This window comes from Hypomesus nipponensis, chromosome 10, assembly GCF_054491055.1.
Source record: "Hypomesus nipponensis isolate SF chromosome 10, ASM5449105v1, whole genome shotgun sequence".
Classification (NCBI taxonomy): domain Eukaryota; kingdom Metazoa; phylum Chordata; class Actinopteri; order Osmeriformes; family Osmeridae; genus Hypomesus; species Hypomesus nipponensis.
This window is the reverse complement of record NC_140370.1, coordinates 16,256,989-16,272,500: the sequence shown is the minus strand read 5'-3', so window position 1 is coordinate 16,272,500 and position 15,512 is coordinate 16,256,989. Positions and strand designations below refer to the sequence as shown.

Sequence of the window (15,512 nt, the reverse complement as noted above, 5' to 3'; positions counted from 1 at the left end):
TGTTTGCGTGGGGGGTTTTCTGTATGTTTGTGTGTGTGTGTGAGAGAGAGAGCTGTGATCTGTATTGTTTGTGTGTGACTGAAGGAGCTTGTGTCTGTCCTTGAGCCAAGCAGCAGAGACCTTGGTGCTGCTGAGGGACTCAGTTCACTGATTCATGCTGTGGCTCTGCCACTGACCCGTACTGTAGGGCACTCTGGGGAGGGTGGGGAGAGGGGGGGGGACGGAGGGAGATGGGGATGGAGAGAGCTGAGAAGAAGGAGAGATATAAAGAGGGATGTAGTGAGAGGAGAGCAGGGAGGGAGGGAGGGAGGGAGGGAGGGAGGGAGGGAGGGAGGGAGGGAGGGAGGGAGGGAGGGAGGGAGGGAGGGAGGGAGGGAGGGAGGGAGGGAGGGAGGGAGGGAGGGAGGGAGGGAGGGAGGGAGGGAGGGAGCCTGCATCCATCACACTACCTGAGAGCCAGGGACCACGACAGGCACAAAAACACACACCTGCACAAAACACACACACACACAACACAAACACCCAGCACCAAATACACAACACATACACATACAAAGAGGGGGCAAAGAGGGGGGCTCATTCCCCATCACTACCTCCTCTCATCAGCGCTGATGTGTGACAGGGAGACCACACTGCTCTCTGCTCCCACACACTCTCACGGTCCACAGACTCTGACCCTCCGGCTGGACCCCCCAGACCCCCCAGACCCCTGGGCCCCCCTGGGCCCCCCTGGGCCCCCCTGGCCCCCCCTGGCCCTGCTACAGCACAGGACAGGTCTACAGGGGCTTTGTGGTCTTGTTATGGTCATGTTGAGAGGTCGGCGGTCACACAGACAATGGAGACTGAATCCTGTCAGAAACATCTGGGTTAGGGGGCGCTTCTCCTCCCCCTCCCCTCTCCTCCCCCTCTCCCCTGTCCTCTCTGGTCCTTCTCTCTTACTGCCTCTCTAGTCTCCTCTCTTCTCCCCCTCCTCTCTCTCTCCTCTTTTTCCTCTCTCCTCTCTCTCCTCTCCCCTCCCCTCTCTCCTCTCTCTTCTCTCTCCTGTCTCTCCTCTCTCTACTCTTCTCTCCCCCCCCCCCCCCCCCCCACCCCCCCTGCAGACAGACAGACAGACCCCGTAGAGGGAATGTGAGTCTGGAACACGGACGTGTGACTCAGCCTTCTAAACTGTGGCCAATAAACACCGACCATCTATTATTGATGTGCTCTGCTCTGCCTTGGCCTTCATCTTGACTGTCCTCCGGGGCCCCTTCACTCTCTCACTTCTCTCCACAAACAATCCCTGGCTTCAGATGCCCTCTTTAACGTATGAACAAAAAAAAATCTTATTTTTTGGGGCCAGACTTTTCCGTTTCAAGTTTGAGGATTTCCGGGAGGTGTTTCAGTCGCGTTCTACATTCCTCAATCCGTGCTGTTGTCACTGTTCTCTGGGCCAGGGTTTTATTTCCTGTCTGCTTTTAGATTGTGACACCATGCTCAGACACGGAAATATCACAGAACAGCTGAGTAGGAGAATTACATTGATGGAAGCAGTCCATGACTTCCAGGATGAAATAAAACCAGATTGTCAATCCTCAATGTTCAACAACATGATGGAAAAGTGGCTTTTTAGATGGTTTGTTACACTGAACCATCTGGGAAGTCTGACTTGGAAACTGTGTAGGAAAGGGCAGGAACTTTCAAAACATTACTTGGCGGATGATTGGCTGAAACATCTGTCTGTCATCGTCTATCAAGGGCTAACTTCAATCACTCCTGAAGCTGATTGGTCCCAAAACACCGTTGTCATGGGACCTAGCGGAAAAGCCGGTGCTTGGATTTGTGGTCGTGATCTCAAGAATCTGGTGGGGGGGGGGGGGGGGGTTGGAACGTGGTGTCCTGGGGCGACTGGCAGGAGCGATCCAGCTCAGACGGAACGCGCCGGCAGTGTGACGCTAGAGGAGATCAAGCACCTGTGATTCATTTCATGTCAGCAGAGAAAAGATCTGGATCATTATTTACGTAATGAATTCAGCGTGAAATGGCACGTCCCACACACACTCACACACACACACACACACGTCATACTCACACTCGTGCACACACATCCCACACGCATGCAGTAACACACACACACATTCTCAGGCACACTAATGCAATCACACACACACATTCTCAGGCACACTAATGCAATCACACACACACATTCTCAGGCACACTAATGCAGTCACACGTACATGCGTGGAATCACACGCACACAAACGCACACGCACGTCTAATCACACACTCAGACACATCTAGTCATACACGCACACACACACAAACTGTGTGTGTTGAACACAGGATAATACACAGTGAAACTGTGATTACCTCCTGCAGGGAAGCAACACACTCCAGGGATGGTTTCCAGGCAAAACTGTTGTCTTATGAGTCAAGCATTGTTTCTGATGTGTGTGTGTGCGCGTGTGTGTGTGAGTCCCTATGTGTCAGTATGTGTGTGTGTGTGTGTGTGTGTGTGTGTGTGTACATTAGGATGTGCTTGAGTCTCTCAGTAACTCACTGCTTGTTGTTGTGCGATGACACATGATGCAGAGGTACGTGCTAGAAGACATACATGGATGTCACTTCCTGTGACTGTGCTGCGGCTTCCTGTCATGCTCAGTCTTGTGTCTCTGCATGTCCCTCTGCTCTCCAGCTGAAGCTCATTGTAGAATCAGCTGAATTAATGAAGATAAAAGCTGATTCGCTTTGTCTGAAGGGTGTCTATACAAACAAGTTTGTTGGAGAAAAGCTCCCAAATTGCGATGCTTATTTATTCATTTCGGAGGTGCTTTTATCAAGAGCGACAAATCGTGCATGTAGGAAGAAGAAGTATACAGGTCCAGACATGTGTTCTGCAGTGCAGTGAGACAGGTTCAGAGGAGGTTGTGTTCTGCAGTGCAGTGAGACAGGTCCAGACCTGTGTTCTGCAGTGCAGTGAGACAGGTTCAGAGGAGGTTGTGTTCTGCAGTGCAGTGAGACAGGTCCAGACCTGTGTTCTACAGTGCAGTGAGACAGGTTCAGAGGAGGTTGTGTTCTGCAGTGCAGTGAGACAGGTCCAGACATGTGTTCTACAGTGCAGTGAGACAGGTTCAGAGGAGATTGTGTTCTACAGTGCAGTGAGACAGGTTCAGAGGAGATTGTGTTCTGCAGTGCAGCGAGACAGGTACAGACCTGTGTTCTGCAGTGCAGTGAGACAGGTTCAAGTGGGGCTGTGTTCTGCAGTGCAGTGAGACAGGTTCAAGTGGGGCTGTGTTCTGCAGTGCAGTGAGACAGGTGCAGGGCTGAGACTGGTTCAGAGGGGGGTATTCAATCACACACAGCAGTATGAGTGTCATTTTTACAAGCTCCACATGTGGGGTACTAATAGACTTCTCCATCTGTCTTCCTCTCCTCCCTCCCTCCATCCCTCTCTCCTCCCTCCCTCCATCCCTCTCTCCTCCCTCCCTCCATCCCTCTCTCCTCCCTCCCTCCCTCTTTACCCCACCCTCTTTATAATCCTCACCAACTGTTCTCCTTTTACTGTGCTTCTTTCTCTCCCCTCTCTCTTCTTGTCTGTTTCTCTCTTTCAACCTACCGCTTTTTTCTCACTCTTCTTTGCTTATCACCCATTCTCCCTGTCGCCTCCTCCTCCTCTCTATACCTTTCCTCTTATTCTTTCCCTTTCCTTTCTTCTATTTCCCCTTCTCTCCATCCTCTCTGTTCCTTTCCTCCCCCTCCACATTCTCCCTTCCTTTTCCTCTCTTTCCTCCTCCTCTCTCTCCTTCTCCACCTCCATTCCCCCCATCTCCCTCCATCTCCCTCTCCTCCCTCGCTCCTCCCTCCACAGGTGTGAGGAGCACTGACCCTGCCTGCGATAGGCTAGGAGTCAGAGGACCAGGGCCATGATTGGCTCTCCTCCCCGGGGGCGGGCCCCGGCTCGCTCCACCGGGTGGGCGTGGCTCTGGGGGCTGGTTGCCGTGTCGACGGCGTTCCTCCTCCTCCCCGGGGGCTGCCAGGCCTGCCCCCCGCGGTGCGAGTGCTCCGCCCCCCTGCGCTCCGTGTCCTGCCAGCGCCGCCGCCTCACCGCCATCCCCGAGGGCATCCCCACGGAAACACGCCTGCTAGACCTCAGCCGCAACCGCATGCGCTGGGTGGAGACGGGGGACCTGGCGCCCTACCCGCGCCTGGAGGAAGTGGACCTCAGCGAGAACCTCATCGCCACCCTGGAGCCCAACGCCTTCTCCAGCCTGCAGAGCCTCCGGGTGCTGAGGCTCAGGGACAACCAGCTCAAGCTGGTGCCCATGGGCGCCTTCGCCAAGCTGGGCAACCTCACCACGCTGGACCTGAGCGAGAACAAGATGGTGATCCTGCTGGACTACACTTTCCAGGACCTGCGCAGCCTGAAGCACCTGGAGGTGGGAGACAATGACCTGGTCTACATCTCACACAAGGTGGGTGTTCCTGGGGCTAGTCCCTCTGTTACAGGGTCAGGGACCTCCAGTATGAAACGGGAAATAACTCCAAACTCAAATATCATTTTGAGCCTCCTATCCCCTTTTTAACATAGTCCTCTTTCAATAGCTGTGTGCTTTTCTGTTTTCATGTATTTACATTTAGTCATTTTTAGTCATTTAGCAGACTCTCTTATCCAGAGCGACTGCATAAAAATGTATTTATGTACCACGCCTGGGGCATGAATAGATAGATTCTGCTTTGTAGACAATAAACTTAACACTCTTCCGTATAAAAAAATATGTACATATACAGAAGATATACTGGATATTTTTCTGGCACACTTGCAGCCCCTGAGAACTGATTAATTGATTGTGATTCTGAAAGCAAACATCGCAGAACCAGCACGGTGTGTCTAATCAAATGGTCACTGAGTGTTATTATGTACCACGTGATATCTACTGTAAAGGCTTTCAGACTCGGTCTTTTTTTTAAATGAGAAATTAAATTAGTCTGTCTTGAAAACGTGTGTGAATAGCCTTGGTTGTAACCTGCAAATAGTCAATTACACAATCCAGCACGCTCGTTTTCAATTATCAGCTCTAAGCCGTTGGAAAAGCCGTAAATCTGAATGAGTTTGAATAAGAGAGTTGGACAATGTGTCTGTGTCCAGGTGAATTAGGGTCCTTTCCAAACAGAGGCCTCTGGTCTGATCGCCTGTCTAAATCTCTCCCTGTTTTCCACAACATGTCAGTTCTCTGTCTGATACATCATTTATGTTTCATTTATCAGATATTGTTTTTCCACATAGTCCAATATAACAGAGGGCTCTAAATCAAATAAGAGTGGAATAGGGTGGGCAATAGTTGAGTAAAGTATAAATGGAATAAAGTTGGTTACAATAGAAAAGAAAATAATAGAATAATACAGTAGTTGAATGGAATAGAGTTTAGTATTGGTAGAGTAGTGTTCAATGCAAGGGTGCAGAGTTCCCAAGAGCAGGGTAGAGGAAAGCAACCTAGGAGCTCTGAGTCACTCAGTTCCTGTCTTTTCTCTGGTCCGATAAAGCACTCAAGCGTCTGATGCAATATCCTTTCTAGAACTATCTGCTTGTTTCCCACGGCATGCCTGTTCTGGTCCAGTACCACACGGCTTGTGTCCAGTGTGCCAGGCATTGCTGTGTTTGGCTGTGTGTGTGTTCCAGGCGTACTCCAGTCCAATAACACAGAGCATGTCAGTGGTCTGTCTAATGTTTCGTATCTTGGAGTCTAATTTAATATACTCTGATAATAACCTGTCTAGGAGGCCTGGGCCTTTGTGTGCGTGTGTGCGTGTGTGTGTGTGTGTGTCTGTGTGTGTCTGTGTGTGTGTGTGTGTGTGTGTGTGTGTGTGTGTCTGTGTGTGTGTGTGTCTGTGTGTGTGTGTCTGTGTGTGTGTGTGTGTGTGTGTGTGTGTGTCTGTGTGTGTGTGTGTGTCTGTGTGTGTGTGTGTGTGTGTGTGTGTTTTGTCCAATTATTCTCTAGTCCAGTAAAATACAATATGTCAGGGCTGTGCATCTGAGTCTAATATAAAGAGACAGAAATAAAAATGCTTTGTGCGTAGCTCCCAGAGAATAGCCATAGGCACAAACATATTATTCCTCTAATGTGAGGTCCATAGATTAGGGGCTTGTTATGTTTTTGCAATCGACTGATTCCCTTATTCCCTTAGAATCTTTTTTTTTTTAACTGTTTGCATGTTGTGTTTATATTTTAGTTTAATAGAGCACACTCTTTTGATCTGTCCACCTGTCTACGAAGTCTGACCTTGCGTCTGGTCTGGTAACATTTCAAAGTCTGCTTTGATCAAATAAAATCCTGCCTTGGATATAAATAGGTCATTGGGAGAATGACTGCAGATCTGGAGGTCACAGGTTCAAATCCCCCCTGTGCATCACGTTGGATGAAAGGACCTGCTAAGTGAATTGATGAAATATAAAATCCTGCCTAAATTAGGGCCTGTCCAAGAGGGCTGACCCTAACCCTACGTGTGTGTGTGTGTGTACGTGTGTGTGTATCCCTATGTGTGTGTCTGTGTGTGTGTGTGTCCTCCAGGCGTTCTCTGGTCTGCTGGGTCTGGAGGACCTGACGATCGAGCGCTGCAACCTGACGTCCATCTCTGGCCAGACGCTGTCCTACCTGCGCAGCCTGGTCACCCTCCGCCTGCGTCACCTGGGCATCGCCAGCCTGGACGACCAGAACTTCCGCAAGCTCTCCAACCTGCGGGGTCTGGAGATCGACCACTGGCCCCTGCTGGAGTACATTTCCCCCCTCAGCTTCCAGGGTCTGGACCTCACCTGGCTGTCCATCACCAACACCAACATCACCTCCGTCCCCTCTGCGTCCTTCAGGAACCTGGCCCACCTGACCCACCTCAACCTGTCCTACAACCCCATCTCCACCCTGGAGCCCTGGGCCTTCAGGGATCTGCTGCGGCTGAAGGAGCTGATCATGGTGAACACGGGGCTGGTCACGGTGGAGCGTCACGGCCTGGGGGGCCTTCGGCAGATCCGAGTCCTCAACTTCTCCACCAACGAGCTCCAGACGCTGGAGGAGAGCTCGTTCCACTCGGTCAACAGCCTGGAGACGGTGCGCGTGGACGGGAACCCCCTGCTGTGCGACTGCCGTCTGCTGTGGATCCTGCAGAGACGCAAGACCCTCAACTTTGACGGCAGGGTGCCGGTGTGCGCCGGGCCGGTGGAGGTGCAGGGGAAGAGCCTCAGCACCTTCACCGACTCTGCGCTCTTCGACCACTTCACCTGCCAGAAGCCCAAGATACGCAACCGCAAGATGCAGCAGGTGAGGATGCAGCCACAGAGCTAACGTTTGTGGCTTATGTCAAAACATATATTACATGTAAAAAGAACCTTCCCTCCCTCCCTGCCTCCCTCCCTCCCTCCCTCCCTCCCTCCAAGGTCACGGCTCGTGAAGGCCAGCCCGTGAGTTTCCTGTGCCGCGCCGAAGGCGAGCCCGCCCCTGCCATCATCTGGATCTCCCCCCAGCGCCGACGAATCACGGCCAAGAACTCGGGCCGCATCACCGTGTTGCCGGGCGGGACCCTGGAGATCCGCTATGCCCAGCTCACGGACAGCGGCACCTACATCTGCATTGCCAGCAACGCCGGGGGCAACGACACCTACTTCGCCACGCTCACCGTGCGCGGGCACCCTCTGGACTCCGCCTCGGCCTTCTTCGCCAACCGCTCGCTGTACTCGGGCGAGTTCTTCAACGACACGAGCTTGAACAGCACCCGTGTCTTCCTCCAGTTCACCCTGGACCTCACCACCATCCTGGTCTCCACGGCGATGGGCTGCATCACCTTCCTGGGCGTGGTTCTCTTCTGCTTCCTGCTGCTGTTCGTGTGGAGTCGAGGCCGCGGGCAACGCAAGAACAACTTCACAGTGGAGTACTCCTTCCGGAAGGCGGAGGGCCCGGCGGGGGCCGGGGGGCCCACTGGAGGGGGCGCCAGAAAGTTCAACATGAAGATGATCTGAAACAACGCAGCCAGGGGGCCCTCGGGGGAGGCATGAGCACGTCCCGTTTGACGAATCAAACACACACAGCGTACGGTTGACTCGCAGAGAGGTGATTGGAGAATCCAAATTTTTTTAAGTATATATATATGTGGTCCATGGCTAGAAATTCAGATTGGGTGACTGAGGAGTCATGGTTACCTTGATCTCACTGCCTTTCACTGGTTTTGTTCAGCTTGTGGTACCCATGTTTCAAAAAACTAAAAACTCACCTTTTTGGTTGTTTTTTTAGAGCTACAGTGTTGTCGTTATAGCTGGATAAGAGTGATCATATTTAAAGAATATAGAAATTAAACACGTTAAGAGTGGACATGCCGATGCTGTGGAGCGTAGGCAGTCACGTCTCTTCCTGAGGAAGTGACATCACAGGAAGTGACCTGGCTGACAACCAATCACAGCATCTGTAGCTTTGCTTGCATTTAAGCCTGCCTTGCTGTGATAAGATAGCATGTACAGCTGCAATTTAGAGTTAAGTTGTACGAGTGACGAGTGAGAATTTTAGTGCTGAATAAAGTAAAAAAACAACGAGCCATTTTTAAGCGATTTTGGACATGATTTCTACAGTATCTCCACTTAAAGAAACCTCCAGAAGTACCAGACCACAGCTGAGCAGAGGAGGGCTGTGCTGAACAAGGCCTGCAGTCTGAGACAGACCAGATGAAATCACTGCATGAGAACCTGACCCAAGCTGTCAGATGGTGCCCCCGTCTATTAAATCCGCTCAAATTGGCTCCTCTATTTCAAAACCCATGAAATATTCACCATCGTTAAGAAATCAATCAAAGTCATGATTGTCAGCCTCAAAAAAGGACAAGAAAAAAAAAAATGAAATAAGTGAAATTAAAATGGGCCTGTCATCCCTTTGCGACGAGGTTAGCTGTGTGAGTTTGGGACGAGCACACTGGCTGGGCGTTGCCATGGCAGCCCGTTGTCGGGGAGGGTTTGGTTAGGAAGCCGAACCCACCGGACACCGGGCTGCCTGGTCACCATGACAACCGAGGCAGCTGAGGGCGGGGGGGGGGGGCGATGGAGGGCTTAAGGGAGCAGGCGGACGGACGGCCGGAGGAGGGTGGAGGAGGAGGAGGGTGGAGGAGGAGGAGGGTGGATCACCTATCAGCCCTCCGCCACCTTCAAAGACCCTCCAGCCTGTCCTTTCATCCAGTGTCAGAGGGAGGGGGAGGAGAGAGAGGAGGAAGGGGAGGAGAGAGGTGTAGATGCACTTCCTCTCTCTCTCTCTCTCTCTCTCTCTCTCTCTCTCTCTGTCTGACCCTCCTGCCTCCCCCTCTCCCCCCTCAGGCTGTGCTGGGCTGAAGGTCTGACCTCCACAGAGCTGCTGGGGGGGCAGTCTGGAGAGTCATACCAAGCTCAGAGACACACACTGGACGGTAGCACGGCAACGCACATTCACACACACACTCACACGACAGGCACACACGAGAGACACACAACCTCACACACACTCACACACACACACTCACTCAAGGGACATACATACATACACACACACACACACAGGAGACACACATACGAGACATACGAGACACACACACACACACAATGAAGCAGACACACACACAATGAAGCAGACACACACACACACACAATGAAGCAGACACACACACACACACACACACACTCTAAAGGACATGATGTGTTGTCATAGATTCACACATAACGACACGTAGAGGACACAATGTTGCTGAACTCAACACACACACAAGCAAACACACACATAAACACAGACACACAAACACACACGCCCATGCTCAGTTTCACACCTAGAAAGAACCCTCTTTCAGGACAAACACAAAGTCATACAGAGGTCAGATGTGACCAGCTCACTGTTTACACTGAGCCATTGCAGCAATACCTTTTGTAGAAACACCAAGCCAAAAATATGTCTGTGTAAACAGAGAAGTGTGCTGATTAGACTCTGCAGACCTGTATCCTAAAACGTAGTAGCTTTTCTGAGTTATTACAAGTGCTTTAGCTGCAGCTGAAGACCCGGAAATGCACCTGCATGATAATCAGCACACACACATACGGACACACACACACACACACACACACACACACACATACGGACACACACATACGCATCTAGTATCCTGATTGTTATCGTCCTGTCCATATTGCTGGAGATCATTATGATCGTTAGACCATCTGCTGTAGTTAGAATGGCACACACACACACACCAACAGAAAACGTACACTTCATACACTAAGTGTCATCAAAGATGTTTCCTTCATGCACTGAAGCGCAGGGATGTAACAGTCATTATTCTGAATCCCAGATTCAAACAGCTCGGTTCACACAAGCAAGACGAGCGATCAGAAAAAACACGACATCAAACGACACAAACATCAACCGCACGCCAACACACACACACACACACTCCGACGCAAACGCCAGTCCTTGGTAACCACGGCGACGCCATGTCTGTCTCTAAGCTTCCGTCAGCCAGTGTGTGAATGTCTCTGCCCCCCTAACCCAGTGCGACCCCCCCCAACCCCCCACCCCCCCCAACCCCCACTGGGTCCTCTTGAGGGAGGAGTCCCTGGCTGGAGACCGCGATCTAACATGTAAATGAAGTAGTGTTCACCCTGCCCACGCCATGTGCATCGTACAGTGGAGAGTACTGTGGTAAATCCTTTTGAAGGATGCGTTGGAATTCTGTTTAGTTTAGACCTCTGTCCTCGTCTCTCCTCAGTTGGAGTTGTCTGTGGAAGCGTTAACCGTTCACCGTTAACCGTCGCCCCGTAACGGGGAGCTTGTGGGAGGTAATCCTGTTCTCAACACCTTTTTGGTTAGTGGGTGATGTTGATATCAAGTGTGTGTCTGTGTGTGTGTGTAAGAAACTCCCTCTATCTAATCTGGGGCAAAATTCAAATTGTGTCCAATTTGAGCTCTTAGAACCTTCGCCAACCAACTAAATTCTAATTCTAAATTCCGTTCCCCGTGTGATGAATAACCCACGCTGTCCGTGAGTAGATGAATGGGAGCAGTGCAGTAATGAGGCTGAGGGAGACTGGCCTGCTCCACGGGCCTCACACTTCCTCTGCACCAGACGTCTGGGATCCCCCTGCTATTGAGAACAGGAGTCACCGCCACGATGCAGGAGTAGCTTCCTGTCTTACCCTCTTGTCCAGCCCCCCCCCCCCCCCTACATTCTTCCATCTAGGTTTAGAGGGCAGTCGAGATGTGTCTGGTGATTGTGGATGGTGTTGTCATGTTAAACATCAGTCACTGGCGTCACAGTTGATGACTGTTTTTGGTTCATGTTTTGCCTTCCTGTGTAACCCCACCCTCTTCCCTCGCCACCCCTGGTCTTTGTCTCGTTCACAGTAGCTAGCCAGGATATGGTTGTGTGGTGGTAGACACAGTGTTTGTGTGATTGATGTGATTCCATATTGTCGTGTTTGGATTCGTTGCTCCTCACCATGTGACCAATCATGGAGCAGGGACTGGTGCAACACCAACAATGGAAGGAGGTGACCCAGATAAAAAAAAAAAAAAAAAAAAAAAACGAAAAAGCAACAATTTTCTTCCTCTCTGACCCCGACCGCACCTTCCCTTGGAACTCTCCGCCAGGCACAATGCATTCTGGGACCTCACTCTTCACTGACATCTCTACTTTTTCTCTTTGCCACACGCCGTGTCCAGCCGTGTGTGTGTAAGGGTGCCGCAATAATCTGCTCAGAGAGGAATAATCCTGAGTGTTGCTGTATGACACTGTATCAGTCCCTCTCCTTCCACCCGCAGAGACTTCATCGAGCTGTTTGACGAGGGCCAGTCCAGGGAACCGAACCAGTCTTGGCTTCTCTCTATGTGTGTTGCTGCAGTATTGCTATGCTGCTCGTGTCTGGGGAAGGCTGCGTGCATACATATGCGGCCTGTTCAACCTTCTGGGGTCCTTGGCAGTAATAGGAGCTTAGTTCCAGTTCAACTTCAGAACAAGAGCTGTTTGAACTTCAGTCACTTAATCCTTTAGTCACTTTCTCTACCTGTCTCCCTGCCCCCTCCCTGCCCCCTCCCTGCCCCTCCCTGCCCCTCCCTGCCCCTCCCTGCCCCCTCCCTGCCCCTCCCTGCCCCTCCCTGCCCCTCCCTGCCCCCTCCCTGCCCCTCCCTGTCCCCTCCCTGCCCCTCCCTGCTCCCTCCCTGCCCCTTCCCTACCCCCTCCCTGCCCCTCCCTGCCCCTCCCTGCCCCTCCCTGCCCCCTCCCTGCCCCTCCCTGCCCCCTCCCTGTCCCCTCCCTGTCCCCTCCCTGCCCCTCCCTGTCCCCTCCCTGCCCCTCCCTGCTCCCTCCCTGCCCCTTCCCTACCCCCTCCCTGCTCCCTCCCTACCCCCTCCCTGTCCCCTCCCTGTCCCCTCCCTGCCCCTCCCTGCCCCTCCCTGCCCCTCCCTGCCCCCTCCCTGCCCCTCCCTGTCCCCTCCCTGCCCCTCCCTGTCCCCTCCCTGCCCCTCCCTGCCCCCTCCCTGCCCCTCCCTGTCCCCTCCCTGCCCCTCCCTGCCCCTCCCTGCCCCCTCCCTGCTCCCTCCCTGCCCCCTCCCTGATCTTTGGGGACTGTGTTCCACCTGATGCTGGGGATTCTAGAACGTCTGTCGACTCTAGAACGTCTGTCCTCCAGGCGTTCAGTGTCTGAGGCAGACAGTCAGAGCTACAGCTACTCCCATAATAGCAGTGTTTCATCTGGAGAATGTCTTGAGAAAGTAGGTTGAGTTCTCCCCTGTTCCCCGCCCTCTCGCTTACCCTTACTCCCCCCTCCTCCCCCCTCCTCCCCCCCCCTCCACCTCCCCCCTCCCCCTCCCCTAGTTTGTCCTTGCCCGTGGTAGCTGTGCCCAGCAGGGTGCAGCTATGCTGGGGTAACCCCGTGAGCCTCCCCTCCAGGAGGAACCACAAACACAGACACACAAACACATAACAGCCTCATTAGCAGCAGATAAGTCGCACTAATGAAATATAAAAAATGTACGATATGTGTTATTATTTTTTACATCCCTTCAAGGTTATGGGGCAGGGGCTCTAGACTGATGCCCTTGATTGCAGACCCCCTCTCTCCCTCCCCCCTCTCCCCCTCCCCTCGCCCCCCTCGCACCCCTTACCCCCTTGCCCCGCCTCTGAAAAGATCAAAGGAATGAGAGTACTTTGTTGTTGCTCTGCTACTCAGGCCAGGGTAAGTAGGATAGACAGGCACAGTAACCTCTCAGACAGTCCTGAGGGCCATCTTCCAGCCCGGTGCTCCTGAACCAATCCGGCTCTGATACCCAACTCTGTTGTGTGGCTTTTGTGATATGTGCTGTCTGCAATATCTCTGAATTAGCAGTCTGCGATGTCAGATTTTACTATCTCTGGTGGGCTGAAGGGGCGAGACTGGCGAGAGAGAAAGAGAGAGAGAGAGAGAGAGAGAGAGAGAGAGAGAGAGAGGGAGGAGAGAGAGAGACAGACAGAGAGAGGGAGAGGGAGGGAGAGAGACAGAGAGAGGGGGGGAGAGAGGGGGAGAGAGAGAGAGAGAGAGAGAGAGAGAGAGAGAGAGAGATGGGCCCTAGATCATGTACAGGGAACGGTCTCTGGCGACTTCCCCTGCTTCTGTCAGCGTGGTTATACCGACCCCTGGTGGCGACAGATCGTCATAGCAACCAACAGCCGGCTTCCTCGGCGACCAGCCCTCGCAGGGCAGCTGGGTCAGTGAGAGAGCGGGTGCGCGTCGGCGTTCAGACATGTCGTGACTGTTAGCTTTGTAAATCCTCTCTTCTGATAGCCATACAGCGTTGACTCTGTCCCAGGGACGGGCTCAGGAGGTCAGGGTCAGGAGGTCAGGGTCAGCAGCCAGCTGCAGAGCTGTCTGTGTATGGGGATCCAGGTCTGAGTGGGGAGCAGGGTGAACCACACTGCCAGAACGTGGCTCAGCAGGTCTTCCTGTTAGAAGCCACGGAACCTTCAGAACCTACGGAACCTAGAACCTGGAAGAAGCTGTTCTCGTAAAAAAAAAAAAACGCTAATAACGTGGTATTGTGCCACAAAAAATATGTAAAATCATCCCTCTTTTTTTGAGAGTCCATTTCTGTTTTTTTGAGAGTCCAGGATTTCTGTTCATACAACAGAGGTGAACGCTGTCTTGGTGTCAGGTGACCCTCAGAGAGGCTCCGCCCACCCAGACTGTCTCACTTCCTGAACCCCCCTGGAGAGGGAGGAGGGATATGTCAAACTCTGACCTGGCCGGCACCCATTCCCAGGTTTCCACAGTTACGCGAGTGACATTACAAACGAGACGGTGCCAGACTTCCCCGTCAGGTCGGAGAGGGCGTAACCCCGTATAGCCCCTCCCTCTCGTCCAGGGGTCAAAGGTCAGCCTGTGTGCGTGTGTGGAGCTAAGGGTGTTTTACCCTGATGAAGAAAAACTCATATGTATTTATATTCTTCCATGTGTCATTGGAAGCTTAAAGATGACATCACAGGGCACATGAGAAGAAACAAAACTTCAGTTCTCTCTCTCTCTTTCTCTCTTACTCTGTCTCTTTCCCTCTCTCTGTCTATTTAACCTCTCTCTGTCTATTTCTCTCTTTCTCTCTCTGTCTCTTGATACATCTTGGCATCGACCCTCGTCGAGAAGTTTGGAACAAATGTGTATATCCTTCTGTTGCCTTGTGTCTGTGAGTTGTGAGCCTGAGAGTGTGCAGGCTCTCTGAGACCTGGGGATGGGTGCCCACCGCTGGAGCTCCACACACGGTCTGAGACCTGGGGATGGGTGCCCACCGTGGGAGCTCCACACACGGTCTGAGACCTGGGGATGGGTGCCCACCGCTGGAGCTCCACACACGGTCTGAGACCTGGGGATGGGTGCCCACCGCTGGAGCTCCACACACGGTCTGAGACCTGGGGATGGGTGCCCACCGCTGGAGCTCCACACACGGTCTGAGACCTGGGGATGGGTGCCCACCGCTGGAGCTCCACACACGGTCTGAGACCTGGGGATGGGTGCCCACCGCTGGAGCTCCACACACGGTCTGAGACCTGGGGATGGGTGCCCACCGCTGGAGCTCCACACACAGTCTGAGACCTGGGGATGGGTGCCCACCCCTGGAGCTCCACACACGGTCTGAGACCTGGGGATGGGTGCCCACCGCTGGAGCTCCACACACAGTCTGAGACCTGGGGATGGGTGCCCACCCCTGGAGCTCCACACACAGTCTGAGACCTGGGGATGGGTGCCCACCCCTGGAGCTCCACACACGGTCTGAGAACCCACAAGGTTCCGTCTGCTTTGAAATTCCAGTTCTGTGGTTCTTAAGGTTCTGCCTTTAGTTGAACTTGGAACTCTTATGGGATTCTTATCGGAATTATGGGATCACAATGGTGTTCCTGTGAATTTGATCATGTGACAGGGGTGTGTCACGACCTTGTCTACAGACAGCACTGGATCATGACTCCCAAAGCCACTGATCACAGCAGTACCAAATTTGAACCCGTGAAAAGGTCATTTACAAGAC

The 15,512-nt window shown here is 52.8% G+C and overlaps 1 protein-coding gene across 2 annotated transcripts in view; it reads left to right on the top strand.

Moving 5' to 3' along the window:
- lingo3b (leucine rich repeat and Ig domain containing 3b) overlaps window positions 1-8,551 on the top strand; it is a 34,164-nt gene extending 25,613 nt beyond the window's left edge. For both annotated transcript variants that reach the window (XM_084708393.1, XM_084708394.1), the window contains exons 2-4: window positions 3,848-4,451; window positions 6,546-7,289; window positions 7,406-8,551. In XM_084708393.1, the coding sequence (XP_084564519.1) occupies window positions 3,903-4,451; window positions 6,546-7,289; window positions 7,406-7,984 (1,872 nt within the window). In that variant the 5' untranslated portion in view covers window positions 3,848-3,902 and the 3' untranslated portion in view covers window positions 7,985-8,551. The remainder of the gene's footprint in view (window positions 1-3,847; window positions 4,452-6,545; window positions 7,290-7,405) is intronic.
- Window positions 8,552-15,512: the final 6,961 nt, after the last annotated feature.